The sequence below is a fragment of the Cyphomyrmex costatus genome, unplaced genomic scaffold (genome assembly GCF_001594065.2).
Source record: "Cyphomyrmex costatus isolate MS0001 unplaced genomic scaffold, Ccosl1.0 scaffold1845, whole genome shotgun sequence".
Classification (NCBI taxonomy): Eukaryota; Metazoa; Arthropoda; class Insecta; order Hymenoptera; family Formicidae; genus Cyphomyrmex; species Cyphomyrmex costatus.
In genome coordinates, this window is record NW_017275874.1 from 158848 (window position 1) to 175451 (window position 16604).

Consider the following 16604-nt stretch of genomic DNA (forward strand, 5'->3'; position numbering starts at 1 on the left):
CAATAAAATTCGACATTTGTACATTCCACCTTTGAGAGTCGAGACATAACTCGTAATAACCGTCGACACACAAAGGAAAATGCGCGATATAAAAGTCTCAGACAGCGGAAACATTTTAATCTAGCTTAGCTCAAGCTGAATCTTGAAACAAGTCTTTGGCAGCCCGCTCGACGGTATTGCTCGGAAGAGAACGTTGAACGCAGGCAATTATGCGTCCGCGTCTCCATTGTAGTTCGCACTTTAGAGCTCGGTGCGAAATAGCCGCGCGATGCCGTTATACATGGCGCGGAGATCGGGCAATTAAATGAAAGCCTAATAAACAAACGGCTGTAAAGCACGCGGATGGAGACGTACACATAAGAAGCCGCGGTGGCGGCGCAGTAAAGCCATAAAGGATTCGGTTGAGGGTGTCATACGTGGACACGCCGTGTGTATACCTTGTAAAATACGATACATCGCTCGCGTAAAAAAAAAGTATTAAATAGCGGTGTTACCGAGCGGTCGGTAGGGTCTCCCCAACTCCTTCCCTCTCTTCTCTACCCCTTTGCATTTACAACGTTGTAAACCTTTGTATCTCGTTCCTCATCGCGAACTAATTAATGCACTATAAAACTCTAGTACTTTATTGCCGAACGATTTACTTGTTTTGTTCCCTCACGCCTGCCGCCGATTGCATGCTCGCGGGCTATTTCGGGGTGACGTCTTGATCTTACAAGAAGCGTGGAAGTAATCTCGATTTTTGCGCTTCCTTTTATTTATGGTTCTTTCTTCGAAAAACTTTCGTCGCAAATCATCCCGACAAATCGTACATGAAGGGAAACGCGGGTGACGCACCCCTGTACTTATACTGGCTGTCTTATAAGCGGAAGCTAATATATGCTAACGTTCAAACTTCCCTTTTATTTGCCATACGCGGAGATTATTAGATCTTAAGATGAGTGTGGAACACGTCCTAAAAGAAAAAGGCCCGTTACTCGCATAGGCATTTGCCTAAAATATTTATTTTAGATTTAGACGATGTAAAATTTTACTCACTATTAATGAGCATTCCATGCGTCAAATTATTTGTAATCCAGAAAAAGACAAAAGAAAATTTAATAATAAATAAAATTTGAATATTTAAAAATTTTAATAATAAAGAAAATTTGAATTTGTGTATCTCTTATCGAGAGAGAGAGAGACTGACAAAGATGATTTTTATATATCTATTTGTCGCTGCATAGAATGCTCATATAGAATCTGATAATTAGAATAATAGTTCTGTACAATAATAATTGCGCCCGAACAGTCTCGTTGGTCCGTAAACTCCAAAAAATGATCTCTTTAGAATTAGAAAAGAAAAAAATTAAAGAATTAAACAACGATTTAAATCAAATGACGAAAATGACGTTTAATTTAAATCGCAATTTAATTAACAATATTAAGATAAAAAGTGTTGAAATAATTACGGATTCATTATAGCTTCAAGTTTTTCCGTCGCTGACCTACGGAGACCGTTGCGTAAAATTATACAAGTTATCAATTAAATAATACTCGTAATATAAACTTATTCTGTATGATATCATTAAATACACTAGTCAAAATGATATGTATCATGTTTATCTTGCTCGTCTTTATGCCATATTTCATGCATATATACCAAAACATTACAAGATTACAAAAAAATTATAGCAATACAAAATATCACGTACCAAAATACGCATCTTATTGTTAGTTTAGTCGATGCAATCATTTTCAACAACTTTTATGTCCGACAGTTTATGAATAATTATTAAATTTTTTTTGGTATTATGATATCGCACACCGAAGAGAAGAATCTACATGTAAATTATGCTTTTTTATACATTATTCTGTCGATAGTTATGGAATTGCATGAGTGTTCCATTTAATAGTAAAATATTCACAAAATAGTAACTTAGTAATAAAAAATTTAATTCATAATTATTATCAATACTACATCGTAAAGGCACATCATGAGTACTTAGGGACTTAAAAAATTACGTAATATGAATAATGTATAAATTGCTCCGATAATACGATATGGATTTATAACATCTATAAAATTTTATCATAATTTTCTTTTAAATTATCATTTGACATGCATTACACAACATATTAGAAAACTTAATACATAATATTAAAACGACATTGCTTGATTATATTGTCTCTAATTACATGAACATAACATATACTAATATAAATACAAACATGAGATTCTTAGGATAGAATTAAGAGAATATTTAAATGGAAAAATATTCCATTTTTATTTTAATGAAAGAAATTCTTTCACGCAAAATTAAACGATATTTAATTTTACATTTAACAGATTTTCTATACCATTATTACTTTATACTTTATTAATTTTATACTTTATTACTTACTCTTGTTCTAACTGTATATTTATAAAAAGTTAATGTAAATTAAAGAGAAAACAGTTCTTTCTTTGCGACACAAATATCGATAAGATAGACTATACACCACATAGATGTGGAAATGTTCACGGCACAACAAATAATAATATTCAGTCATTAAATGAAACAGTCGTATTTGTTTTATACATATAGCTTTATCATCATTAACAAAAATTCCATTCTTAGAAACTTAACATCGCGAAAGCTATATCTTAAGCAATTGCAATTCAAATTGCGTACATTCTATCAAAGTTTCACGCTCCGTTTCATCTTATGTACAATATAGCTTTTCCTCCAATCTCATCAGCTATATACAGGTCCATTTAATCCTTTGTATTCGCAGCAATCAGTCGTTTTAGAGTTGAAAGTTGTGCTGCGAATGATTGAGAGTATTCGTAGACATGGTGTGCGCTGGATGCGACGGCGCTGGTGTGTAGAGACTGTGATGCGAGTGTGATTTTGCTCTAGAGAGCTCGCTGTAGCGGTCCTGTTCAGGTGGGGCCACTAGAAGAACAGGTCTCAAGGACAGAGACTTGCGAGAGCCAGCTACACTTTGAGCTTCATTCACATAGCCCGGATTTACTTCACCTAAAAATGGAAAATTGACTATGCGCTATTTCATGTTGAGGATATAAAACGAACAAGTATTCAGAAATCATAAAGATTTTAATAAAAATTGAAATTCAATTTAAATGATAAAGGACTAATGAGTATGTATATATTTAAATTGAATTTTTATTCTGACGCCTTTTTTATATTTGAATTAAAAATTAAAATCTTTTGAAAAATGAATATTTTTTTAATTACTCGCTATTAATCACCTTTGTACAAAGATCCATTATTGAAAGGTTCTGGTTGTAGCCTCACGTGTCTAGAGGCCAAAATGAAAGCAAGAGCAGACAAAGTAGCTGCATCCAGAGCCGCGATTGCAGCGAGTGGTATTGCCCATCTCACAGCGCAGGCACCAGGATTGTATCTGTCAAAAGAATAACTTCCTGAGTGCTATTTTTCTCACGTTCATTGTTATCGCGATTATGTTTCCAACTTTTAAGGCAATGCTTCTATTATTCATTGCTTCGCAATAATTTGCGTGTGAAAAGCGCGTCTAATTGAGATAATTAATGTTATTGTAAAGCTTCTCAAAAAATGAAAATTGCTTCGCTAACTTTTTAATATAGAATAGACTTTTTCTTTAAAAGAACTTCTTTTTTATAAATATATATCATAAATTAACAGAAAAGTACAAAAAGATTTTTTATGAATTCGCAAATGCAACTGTAAGTAGTAATAAAATTCTACTTATTTGGTCAAACTCATTGCGGTCAAAATCCCACTACAAATGTTTTGAAGAAGCATTTGACTAATCAAAAAGAAGAATTTGATTAAATGACTAATCAAAGAATGCTTTAAAGCATTTGTAGCATCATATTGATAGTATCCTTTATTAGTTGCACGGATCTTATAGGTATATGAACTGGCAATTGCTATAATTTCTGTATAAGAAACATAATTTTTTTTCCAATTTCTCTTTTCCAAAGTCAAAATATATATTGTGTATATCGAGTAAATATAAGCGTATTAACATTCTATATACCAAATTACAAATGATACATATTGTCTATAAAATTATACGAACCCTAATGAAACATATATTCACCATATAATATATCAAACGTGCACGAAATGTATTTCTGGACTCTTTTAAAGAGATAAATATAAACATAATCTTATTTATATTGCTAATCCATACTTATAAGATCTATAATTAATTCCATTTTTTCATGAGAATTAAACCAAAATCGCAAATGTATAAGAGAAATGTATCATTCAAAAATATTTTTCATTAAGTCTCTCTTGTCTTTATATCTGTTTTTATTTACCGTATGCATATGCGGTTTGCGCAAATACACACCTGGAAGCAGCTGCACCGCATACGGCGCGAATCACCGGCGAATCCCAGCCAAGAGGATAGATGCACACTCCAATTGCCATGCAGATTGCTGAAAGATGTATCCAAATATAATTATAGTTACATAAAAGAATATCCAGTTACATATCCAGACTGGAAGCCTCTTGATAGATTATAAATGTTACTCGCGCTGCAATTCGTGCATTAACTTTTTCGCTTTCTCGAGATAATTATACAGTGCATAAAAGCGTGAAAAAAGTTCAACGATAAAGACTATGTTAAAAGATCAATGCCAGGACTTATTACGGCAGGAAATCCAATATACTTTAATAATACAGACTCACTTATAGTTCAATTATTTTTATCCTTACGATTCTATTATCGCAGTTAGATGCGGCAGAGGCGTGGATCGTGCTTTCGCATTTACACGGACGTAATTGTACAGGTGGCTATGCGGAGGCCGGTAGTGAAAGGGACTTGTGAACAACCGTAACGTTTCTGGGACTCGCTACGTTTACTTACCAGCGAGCCGAGACGATATTGTTTCCCAGCAAATGAGCGATTTTAATGCGCGAATCACGCATAGTAGAATACGCGTTATAATTGTCTTCATAGAGTGCTCGGTTTCAATCATTTTCTTCGATTTCATTGTACTCTACATATTTCTGTACTTTCCATTTATTACCTACCTCGATAATGAATGGAAACCAGTAGTTTTCACTCTTGCGGCCTTTTATTATTCGCATTTTATAAACTTCTTTTTTTGATGGTCTTTCATTTGATAATTTGAATCTATTTATTCTTGCTAATTCTGTTTAGCTTTTTAGCCTGTTATACAATATCCTGTGCATGTTACTTGCTCTTTACACTTTCTAACGATTTTGTAACGCATATCGCAATCTTCTTGTATACTCCAGGTTCAGAGCCTCATACTTTAATGATAAACGCTGCTATATTCTATATATACAGATAATTTCTATATACTTGAAATGTCATTTAAGTAGTTTCTCATAGTGATACATTTTCCATTTCATGTTTCACGCTATGTAATGAGCGCAACTTGGCGTATAACTTTCACTATCGTGACTCGACGTGCTTACTCGCAACGAATCGCTGACACTGCCGAAACTTTGTTGCCAGACGTTCAGGCTTGTTGTGTAAGTTTTATGTTCATTCGCCAGACGTTCGTTAAATGAAAATTATACGCTCGTCAACTCGTTAGTCAGCATCTAGTGCATACCTCACAATTTTCATGAATAAATTGTGTTATTACCGAGAATTTATTATAAAAAGTAAACGAATTTATTAAATGATTAAAACGCGGTTTGACAACTTTAGCCGACTAAACATGCAAATTTAAACGCATATTTTAGAGATACTACTTACGAATCACGAATACATATATATATGTATTTTATCAAAATTATGTTTTCGTTAAAATAGATCACCTACCTAGTTGCAAAACTAATTAGTTTCGATACACATTAATGATCGGAACTAGGATGCAACCTTGTACAGAGAAATTCTCGATAGATTATTCGGTGAGTCGGTATCGACTCAACCGACGGTTGCAGTTGTTTTACGCTAATCATAGAGGCGTTGACGAACGGTATACGCAGACTGGCTTGGGCACGTTATAACGGTCTATTCCACATTTCGCTTGGCCGTCACACGATTCGTCAGGGACCCACGGGCGACGATCAGCTACAATTACAATTATAAAAGAAGAACCTTCGAATGCCTAGATGCTGTGCAATACAGGGCGCGCGCATTTCGAGATATTCCATAAAGCAGGAAAACACACCGCGTGTTCCAATGATGACATGAAGTCATTCCCGACAATGAGCTTTAGAAATCGCGACGCGGAAATGCTAAATGTTATACATGCGTCCGGATAATGCAAAGCTATCTGGAGAAAGTATCAGAGAGTGTATTTAGCGCGAATGTGCTGTATTCGTTTCTAATTATGTTAAGCAGAACACAAAAGCTGCATTTCGATTTAAAGGGAATCTGACTGTACATTTAGAAGCAAAACATTAGGTCTGTTCTTTTTAGCTCAAATTCTTGTTTGTATCACGGTTTATCTTTCTTTCTTTTTTCTCCAATTTAGATAGAAAAGGAAGAAGGATAAACTATGCAAGAAGTTCAGCTAAAAAGAACAGATTTATTGTATCGTAACGTCTTTTACTTTTTATTATTCTAAAAAAAAATATATATATATAGAATGCCCTTTTTGAAGTCTATATATTGAAGAGGAAATAATACATTGTATTGAAAAGAAAATAATATATGCAGAAAACTGCCTAGTAACTCTTCTAACGATTCAGCCAACGTGGACATCTCGGATGACACATCATTCATCAATGAAGCAGTTATTCTTGCAATACCATTATTATTATTTCAGCCGTTACGCAAGCAACGTTGGACAATCCTCTGCGGTTACTGTGCGCTTTCTAACCGAGTAAAAAGATCGATGCGATATTCACGAACAGTATGTTCGAACAACGAGAAATTGCAAATAACTTTTAATTATTTGGCACACATATTTAACAAGTTTAACGAGATCTCTCCCGTTTAAGATCTCTCCTACGAGATTTTTGCGAAAGAGTGTTTCTCGCAGGCGCGGGACCATGACACGAGAGCAATTTCCGACTGGCGTCGTTTTAAAATCGTTATCTCCACAATCAGAGATGAAACTGATCGATAAAGTTCACCACAATAAAGCGCGTTAAACAGGGTGATTACGTCACTTCCCGGCCCCGCGTGAATGGGATCCGGCTTAGCGCATTAGCGCAATTTGCAATTGCACCTCGCTGATAAGGAATTACGATTGAGATTGCGAGTAACGGTCCGCAAGGATTAGCCTAGCTAATATTGCGCGCTTTCTAACGCAGACGCGCCAGTTGCGGAACGTGTGTTTGGCGCGCACTTATCATATGCGACATTTGGTGCTTTTAGGCCGGTATTCATAATCGATTCTTATATTTAAAACAGTCTTAAGATACTATAAGGCTCATAAGGGAATTATATTAGCGTCTTAAGATAGACGATCTTGAAATAAGATTGGATCTATGAATACCGGCCTTAGAGATGCTTTCTGAGGCGGGACTGGATAATTATCCAGAAAGGTAATTACCTGACACCACTTGCATCCAAGCGCACATGTAGAACACGGTAGTGCTTTGACAAAAGAAGAACATGAGCATTGCGCAGATCGCCAGTAGCGCGATTATCACCGCGATGCCGACTAGAATCGTGCTGGCTCGGAAAGGAACGTTGGCGATCGTCGATAGGTCGTCCAGCCGGCCGATACATTCCTCGCCTAACTCACCTACGTAATTACGAAACCGTTTGAATTAATAATGTAGTTTAAATAATTATTCCTCGGTCTTGGAATGTGGACTAGTTATTATAAGGAAATACCAAGATTAGTAATTATATATGTATAAAATGTACGTTATTAGATTATAAACTATTATAGAGAACTGTTTCATTGCTATACTAAAGAGAGAGATAGTAAATAAGATACTTAAAGATAGTAAATAAGATTACTTCATTTATTTGCTACAATAACGACACAACTCAAAAAAACTTTATTTTTTCACAAAATATAAGTTTGAATATTTCGAATCGTTAAGATTTGGTAATATTAACTTTCAAATGCAGTTTTGGTGTAATAATAATTATAGAGAAATAAAGGTAGGTATATATACTATTTTTCTTTATTTTTGCTTATTTTTGTAAGCAACTAAAAATGACAATTTTTGTTTTTGGAATTAAGTTTCTGTTGTTGGAATAAATGAGCGAAATGATTTTGAAATAATCTTTTTATTATTTTTGATACGGCAATATAAATAAATTTTTGTTGTTTGTAGCAAATAAGTGATTTGCAGTCAGACAAAAAAATTTTCGTCTTATTCTCTAAAATTTTTATATAGTGAATTTCACTCTTAAAATGTGAAATCTCTTAAAGATTGAAAATTGTGCTACTTCTTTTTTAAGACTGGCACAGTGTCGCTCTTTAGAGTGAAATTTCACTCCAAAGAATTTAGAGAGTACATTCAAGAACAAAAAACAAAATAATGTCAAAATGATTGAGTCACAAGAAGGTGACATAAATTCAGTCAATAATCAGTCAATATTACATTAAATTGACATATTATTTTGACTTCTTTGTCCTTCTTAAATATAAATAAGAATCGCAGTATACAAACCGTTCCCACCATAGCTACACCTGGTCCACAGACCGAATCTCCCGGGATTCTCGTGCTCCAGATCGCCGAGCCATTCCGGGGTGACGAACGCAACCACGCCGATAATAGCATAGCATATGGTAAAGATACCCCATAGCACGCCAATCGCCTTGGAATTGCGGATGTAATTAGTCGCATACATGTGCGAGGACTCGACGTACTCGATCTTCGAACCCATTTTGACAGTCGCTGTTAATTTCCCGTCAACGTAAACTCGATGTCCCAATGGTCCCAACCAACCACCGGCACGTCGTTTAACAGCGATTCTTCCTCGCGTAATCGTTGGACCATAACATCAACTCCGGGAATTCCATACGCGGAACGGAGAAGCGACCGTGGAATTATAAATCGTTGATTAAATCGCGGAAGAAACCGAGAGATCGGCGATTTCTCGTACTGACTCGCGTGGTTATCACACTCGCGGCAGAAGGTCGTCGTTCTTGGAACGTCGTTCTCCACAAAGTCCAATTATTCGACAACAATGGAATCGCCTTTTGTAAGACACGCGCGTTCGTTCGGAGGTAACTTCTCGCACGAACAAAGAATAATTCACGTACTTTCGCTAGCAACACACAACTACGACAATTTTGCGATTTAAGTCGCTCTCCCTCCGCAGATAATTTTCTCCAGAATCGGGTAGGAGTTTGTCTTTCTTCTTTGTTTCACAATAAATACGGATCTTCTACTAAATTCCCAGCGTGTTTCTTCATCGCCGGTCCCACTAGCATAAACGATCACACGCTCGTATCCGCGTTAAACTAACGATTGCGCCGTCCGTGACATTTACAGTCGGGCGCGTTCAGGAACGTTCACCAATTGTTGGGTCAGCATCAATAGATACCTTTCCTTCGTTCGAGCGACGTGAACGAAGAAAAACGTGGAATGAGCTGTTGACAAAACAAGGTGTCTGCTAAAATTAATTCTAATAATTCTGAAATTTACTATACAATCATAATGCTTGGGTCAATATTAAGAAATAAAAGAATTAATTTTTTTAAGAAAAAATTGATATTGCAAACGAAGTCATCGAAATACTAGAAAAAAGTTTTTATATAAAATATTAGTAAGAGAGAAAATCAATTATATTTTGAATCAAATAGATTCGAACAAACTATCAGGAGAGTTAAATAAATCCGCTATAAGAGATAATTCTTCAATTTAATTATGATTACATAGTCCAGTGATTAAGATATATGCTCATTTAAGTCTTATAATAAATTGACATAAGTTTAAAGAAATTTTTAATATTTTTTTATCGATATCAAAGAGCCGGCAATTAACATTTTGTGTTGGACTATATCTGAACGCGCAAATTTTAAGTGATATTCGCTAACTTTTAATATTTTAATTTAAAAACTATTAACTCATAAAAGTGTTTAATTTTAAGATATTACAATTTTTTTATTCTTGTCTCTGTTTAATATATTTAAAATTACAATATCTTTTATTATTATAAACGTTTGTTTTATAAAGACGTTTTAAACATAAACATTTTAAACACTGAATAATTTTTTACAGTGTATAGTCCCGATATTTTAGTGTATTAGAATTTTTGTTTTATTGTTAGAATGATTTTAGAAATGTCTTCTTAGGTTCGTGACAATTTTTATGGAACACCCTATATACATGTGTATGCATGCGTGTGAGTATGTGTGTATATACATGTATTGGTCTAAATTAAATCTAATCTATTATTTTTAGACCTAAAAAATAAATAATCGTGACTGTTGTTCACGAATGGCAATTAGAAGAAGAAACGTTTGGCTGCGTGTGAATTTTCGCCCGGCAGAAAATCCAACTTACCGTAACGGAGACGGCACTTCCTTGAGAATCTTGAATAAGTTCCAAAGTACACTAATGATGTCAGCAACGTCAGGACCTTATCGGAATATGCGAAGGGAAAGAAAGCAAGCCAGGTGGGAAGGCACGATTATAAAACGACAAATGTTACCGGCGTGATCACTGGTGCCTTGCTGCACGTCGCGAGGTTTTGCACATGCAGCTTACGGCACATGCGACGGATGGCCGGCTACAAGGATGAGCGGAAAATGCGACTTGGTGGAAAGACGAGGAACGCGATACGACGGCGCGCTTCAAGATGGCCGTTCAGGTGAGCCAGGTTGCCAGGTGAATGTGCGAGAAGGCAAATAGAGAGAAAGAAAGACAGAGAAAGAGAGAGACTCCAGAGAGAGAGGAGATGTCGTGAGGGGTCCCCTCACGGCCTCCAAGCGGCTGCGAAGAGAAAGGTGACACCAAAAAGGTGGCCGCTGTGAATTGCTTTGCCGGATTTCTTTCGTCTGAACATAACGGGTTCGTCATTCGTTGGACTTACAAATCTGAAAAATTATTTCCTCTAGCTAAAATATATATATATATATTATAAAATGTACTTTTATATATACATATATATATGTATGTATGTATAATGTATGACTTAATATTCAATCATACATATTTTTATTAAGTTTTTAATGAGTCTTCAGAGCGAAGAGAAAATAATTCTACATATTTTCCTCTTGGATATAAATAATGTATATATATGTATATCAATATAAATAAAATTATGTACACATGTATTGGTTTTTTATTTTACATTATAATGGATATATTAATAGATAGTAGAATATAAATATTTTAAGAGTTCTAAGGAAAAAACATAAGTATAAACATTTTTTTTCATAAAAAATAATATATCTTTCTCTCAAAATTTTCTGTATATAGAATTATGAAAATCTGCAAGTAAAATATTTTAAATAATTACACATTAATAAAAATATATTTCTTATTAAGTTTCTGCGTTAGAGATAATTTCTATGCACTATATTTATTCTTTTCTTTTATCTGATTTGAGTGTCAGTCATTATCAAAAATAAATTTGACGCCAAATTTTTTTATCGATCGTGCAAAATAACATTTCCGGTAAGTCAGTGTCCTCTGGTGATTTCCAGTGGAGAACCGATAGCAAATCGTAGTAGTATTCGAAAATGGCAAACCGCACGGTGAAAGATGCTAAATCTATTCGCGGAACAAATCCACAATATTTGATTGAGAAGATTATCAGATCTCGAATATACGATTCTAAGTACTGGAAAGAAGAATGTTTTGCTTTAACAGCCGAACTGTTGGTCGACAAGGCAATGGAGTTGAGGTTAGCAAAATATAACCTCTATACATTGATTCTTACTATAATATTATTTTTATGCATTTAACGGATAAATTTGTAGTAACAAATGTTAGTAAGCGTGAGAAGTGTTTTTTCTAATAAATTACATGTAATCTTTTAGATTTCTAGGAGGAGTTTATGGCGGCAATGTAAAGCCTACTCCATTTCTTTGTCTCATATTAAAAATGCTCCAAATACAACCTGAGAAGGACATCATAGTTGAATTTATAAAAAACGAAGAGTTTAAATATGTTCGGGCTTTGGGTGCACTGTACATGAGATTGACTGGCTCTTCCCTAGACTGTTATAAATATCTCGAACCATTATTTAACGACAATAGAAAGCTCAGAATACAGAATAAACAGGGTGTATTCGAACTCGTACACATGGACGAATTCATTGACATTCTTCTTAGGGACGAAAGAAGTTGTGACGTTATTTTACCAAGAATTCAAAAGAGGCATGTTTTAGAAGAAAATAATGAGTTAGGTATGTGTGTGTCAAGTATTTTCTATATATTAATGTTACTTTTATTCGTAACCATCTTATATATTATTTATGTTATATAGAAGCAAAGATATCAGCATTGGAAGATGATATGGATGATGGTATTGAATCATCAGAGGAAGAAGAAATTCCACCAATTAAAGAAGTACCACGCAAGAGACCAGATGATCACGAACGGGACAGAGATCGTCATAGAGATAGGGATAAGAGGCATACTCGAAACGAGAAGAAATCTGACAAGGAAAAACAAAGATCAAGAAGCAGAGAGAGAGAGAGGGATAGAGACAGACGAGAACGTAAACGCAGCAAATCGCCAAAATCTTATTCATCATCGCACAAAGATAAGGATAGGGACAGAGATCGTCATAGAAGAGATGATAGAGAGAAGGAGAGAGAAAGAGAAAGGGATCGTGATCGTAGAAGAGAACGCGACAGAACTAGATATTAAGATTAAAAGTGAGGTATAATATAGAAAATCTTTTTGTCTAGGTTTATATGAGATGAATTGATAATTTTTAACTTTTCTCATGCTCTTATCAATGCTCGTATATTTTTAGCGCCAGTATGTGACATTTACAAGAATTCGGTATTAAAATTACATGTACCCGGAATAGCATCCGTTGTGACATATTCAAATATATATATATACACATTTTCACATTATTTGTGTTATATTACAATTGTTTTATTAAATAACAAAATAGCGGTATCGATTACATATACCAATACTTAATAATAGATGAATAATAACTATATTCCTGCCTTTCTTGGAACATATATATATAACAAAGATGTTTTACTTTGGAATCCTTGATATACCTCATCAATTTTCAAAATTCGATCAATATTTCTATCAATTTTACATATTATCTTTTTTATATATTTTGTAAGAACAAAATACTTGGCAATATTTAAAATGTAGGCGAGTTTAGAATGAATAATCTCTCTTCTTCCTTCTTTATCCACTTTAACAGCTTGCTCACTGCTTCAATAGCATCTGGTTTCGTTACCAGAGGTTCAAATGTTACATATAATTCGAAACCAGAAGCCACCTAAAAATACTTTTTTTTAAGTAAAGAAACAACCTTGCGATCAAATAGATCACATAAATTTTTATTTACCCATGCTAACATCGTTTCCTTATCTAGCTGTTGAAATATGAGTTTCAAGGGCCGACTAGGAGAATGCAATCTGTGATGCAAACATTGATAAAGCTCCAATAATCTGGAAAAATATATTATTTTTACTACAGATGTTACATCGTTTATTTAAAAAAAATTATATATTTTACCGTTCTATCTCTTCATCCGTTGTGTAAGGTGGTTGAAGCCCGGGACTCCAGAATTGCGCGGTGCTTTTACATTTGTATAAAACATGTCGCATCTCAGGTAATCCAATGTCAGCAGTCGTTACTGTCGGTTTGTTCATGGATTCATTTATCGCTTCTAAACAATTTGTTCGCCGCAATTTCTCCACAATTTTCTACCAAACATTATTTGAGATTAAATTGATATTCATATAAATAATTTCTCATTATTTAATCAATTTTATTTTCTGCAATAATTCTTACTTGTTTGGCCTCTGATAGCACAAAAAATACGTCCCTATCAACAGTGAGTAACAATAAACATGCTTGGCAATCTTCTGCCAGATATGACACATGACCGTGCATGTATCCATTGGAATCAAATTTCGGTAGACATATCGGTGTCCAGCTCTCAGCAGTTTTGAGCGACTCGGAACTGTCTACTAGATTTTGTATTATATGTAGATCCATTGGATGCAGGAAAAATTTATTCATTCGAACTAATGTAACCAACTGATTGTTAGCTAGAAGTATGGCAAATACTAAGTTCTGAAAGATAGATTTCTTTTTAATAAAGCAACATTTGAATTTATTTTGATTTTACAAACATTTAGCATATTCTATAAATGTTTTTGTACCTTGATTTTAGCACAAGTTTGAATGATGGTCTGTGTAATGGAACTTCTCATAGAGGGAAGTAAGGGCAAACATTTGATGGCTCCTAGAAAGAAAGCAGGCTCTCTGTCCATGAAATTCAATAAATGATCTATCAGTCTTTCGCTACCACTTAATAACCTTCGTAGATCAAAGTTTCTTCTTTGATCGTATACTCTATTTAATTGAGACTGTGTTAACACAGAGATTATCTGATTATATACATATCTGCAATTAAATATGTATAAGTATCAGATTTTTCATTAAAAAAGATGGATATCGTTTTAAACAAGTACGTTAATTGTAAAGTGAGCTGAGGTACGCTTTCCAAGGTTTTGGACACTGCTACTAAGATCAATGGACCCTTCACAACAAAAACAAAGTTCGTGTCGCCGGCGTGTACTGATCTAATCATATCGCTACCGGCTTGCACAAATGACACTAAAGCTTGCATGACTCCCATAACTGTGACTAGTTTGTCTTCTGAACTGTATCTAGAATATATCGGTTTCCCCGCTTGACTCAAAATAAAAATATGCTTCTTCTGTGCCAGCCAAGCTTTGCAACGCAATGGATCTCCGTCTAGATTACTTTGGCCCAAACGATGTGTAACATCATCCTAAAATGTGACAATTGATCTGGTTTAATTTATGATATGATGTGCATCCCAAATTTATGAAAAGACAGACGATCCCACATGAAAGCCTAACCATCTCTGCGTCGTCTAGCGAAAGGGTTTTCTCAGATTCTCCCGGATCGGTGGTAGTGGATGTCGTGGAACTGTCTTGTACAACATCCTCCTGGATCTCGGAGATGGTGCTTATGGTACTCTCCTTCATCTGCCTGTCACCATCGATGCTGCTGCTCATCTCCTGCTCGTACTCGTCGAAACTGTCAGTGGTGACGAGCATCGTCTCTGTGGAGGCGCCGGGCTCGATTCCAGGTTCGGCTATGCCGCTATCGATCGATTCGACAACGATCGGCTCCTTCGCGGCCATCTCTACAACTGAGAACGTCACCAACAAATCGCTATTCTGCGATCCTCGCTGGCGTTTGACATTTAACAGAGACAGACGAGACAGACTGACAAAGATTGACTGCTATTCCTTTTACCATTCTTCGTTAATTCATCGCGAAACTGCTAAGTGCGCTGATGCTTGTTTGTTTATGTGGAATCTGTTTACTGGCGCCTCTAAACATGCATATTGAACTACGTCGCCACGCATATTTTCGGCGGATAATATATCGACAATTTTATTATTCTTTTTACATATATACAGGGAATGGAAAGTTATTTTTTAAAAGTAACAAGTTACTCATTAGGTGCATCCAGAAGCATGACCGCTCACTAAGCGCTCAATGAGCTTTTTTTATCTAATTGGCATACTCCATTAGATCTAAAAATATAAACCAAACGGGTACACAAGAGCTTACTGAGCGCTCAATGAGCGGTCGTGCTTCTGGATGCACCCATTAAAGCCCATGGCACATAGAAAAACATAAGGCCGTAAATGTAATCAGTAAGCGAATTGACCAATCACAATTGAGAACGTAAGCGGCGGCTGCTTACGTTCTCAACTGTGATTGGTCAATTCGCTTACTGATTACGTTTACGGCCTTACGTTTTTCTATGTGCCATGGGCTTAACAAATTACCGTTACTAGTTATCGCTTTTTAAAAGCGAGAAACACACATTTTTACATAACGCATAAAGCATGTGCATAAGAAATTTCATTTGCCCATTTCCTTATGCATTAGTGACCCTCTAATAAGAGTCTGGCCACCTTCTCCCCGGTTTGTGATTGGTCCGACATTTATCATCCATTCCCGCAAATTTCTTTAAATTTATAAATTGTAAAAATTAATAAATTCGTAAAAATTAAAGTAGAATAAATTACAATTTTTATTTTTATTATTATTTAACTTATATTAACATTATTAAATATTTTCTATAAAAACTTTTATGTAAAAAAAACGTTGCAATATGTCTTTCATAAAATGAAAACAACAATTAAGTAAGTATTATAAATATATTGAAAATATAAAAATTAATATATTAAGAATATATAAAATTTATAAAAATATTACAAGATTAAGAAACTTTAATAAAAATTAAATTTAAATACAAATAATACAATTAATGCTTTAAAATTCTTAACAAAAAATACTTAGGTAGCACCAATAGGGAATAAATAAAGTAGTATATTTATGTAGAAAAAAATATTTCATGCATATTTCATATTATTTATGTATATTAGATATACAGTATTTATATTTAATAAAAATGTTTTTGTAATTATTATATTTAACATATATAACAAAAATGTAAACATATATTCCTTTAACGCATAATAAAAATAATATAAATAATAATATTAATCATAATAATATAATAATATTA

The 16604-nt window shown here is 34.4% G+C and overlaps 3 protein-coding genes across 3 annotated transcripts; 1 reads left to right on the forward strand and 2 right to left on the reverse strand.

Moving 5' to 3' along the window:
* Window positions 1-2504: 2504 nt before the first annotated feature.
* Lhfpl (LHFPL tetraspan subfamily member 5 protein) lies at window positions 2505-8873 on the reverse strand. Its single transcript, XM_018537866.1, has 5 exons — window positions 8535-8873; window positions 7457-7651; window positions 4324-4411; window positions 3233-3387; window positions 2505-2999 (listed from the first exon to the last, which is right to left on the reverse strand). The coding sequence occupies exons 1-5, from the start codon at window positions 8749-8751 to the stop codon at window positions 2767-2769; spliced, it is 888 nt and encodes a 295-aa protein (XP_018393368.1). The 5' UTR covers window positions 8752-8873; the 3' UTR covers window positions 2505-2766.
* Window positions 8874-11555: 2682 nt separating this feature from the next.
* Prp38 (pre-mRNA processing factor 38) lies at window positions 11556-12989 on the forward strand. The gene is made up of 3 exons (XM_018537864.1): window positions 11556-11721; window positions 11858-12225; window positions 12306-12989. The coding sequence occupies exons 1-3, from the start codon at window positions 11558-11560 to the stop codon at window positions 12689-12691; spliced, it is 918 nt and encodes a 305-aa protein (XP_018393366.1). The 5' UTR covers window positions 11556-11557; the 3' UTR covers window positions 12692-12989.
* A 146-nt stretch (window positions 12990-13135) lies between these two features.
* On the reverse strand, window positions 13136-15330 carry Mon1 (vacuolar fusion protein MON1 homolog). The gene is made up of 7 exons (XM_018537861.1): window positions 14914-15330; window positions 14500-14822; window positions 14188-14431; window positions 13814-14098; window positions 13535-13725; window positions 13365-13467; window positions 13136-13295 (listed from the first exon to the last, which is right to left on the reverse strand). Exons 1-7 carry the CDS (start codon window positions 15199-15201, stop codon window positions 13155-13157), a joined length of 1575 nt encoding a protein of 524 aa, XP_018393363.1. The 5' UTR covers window positions 15202-15330; the 3' UTR covers window positions 13136-13154.
* Between the last annotated feature and the right edge of the window lie 1274 nt (window positions 15331-16604).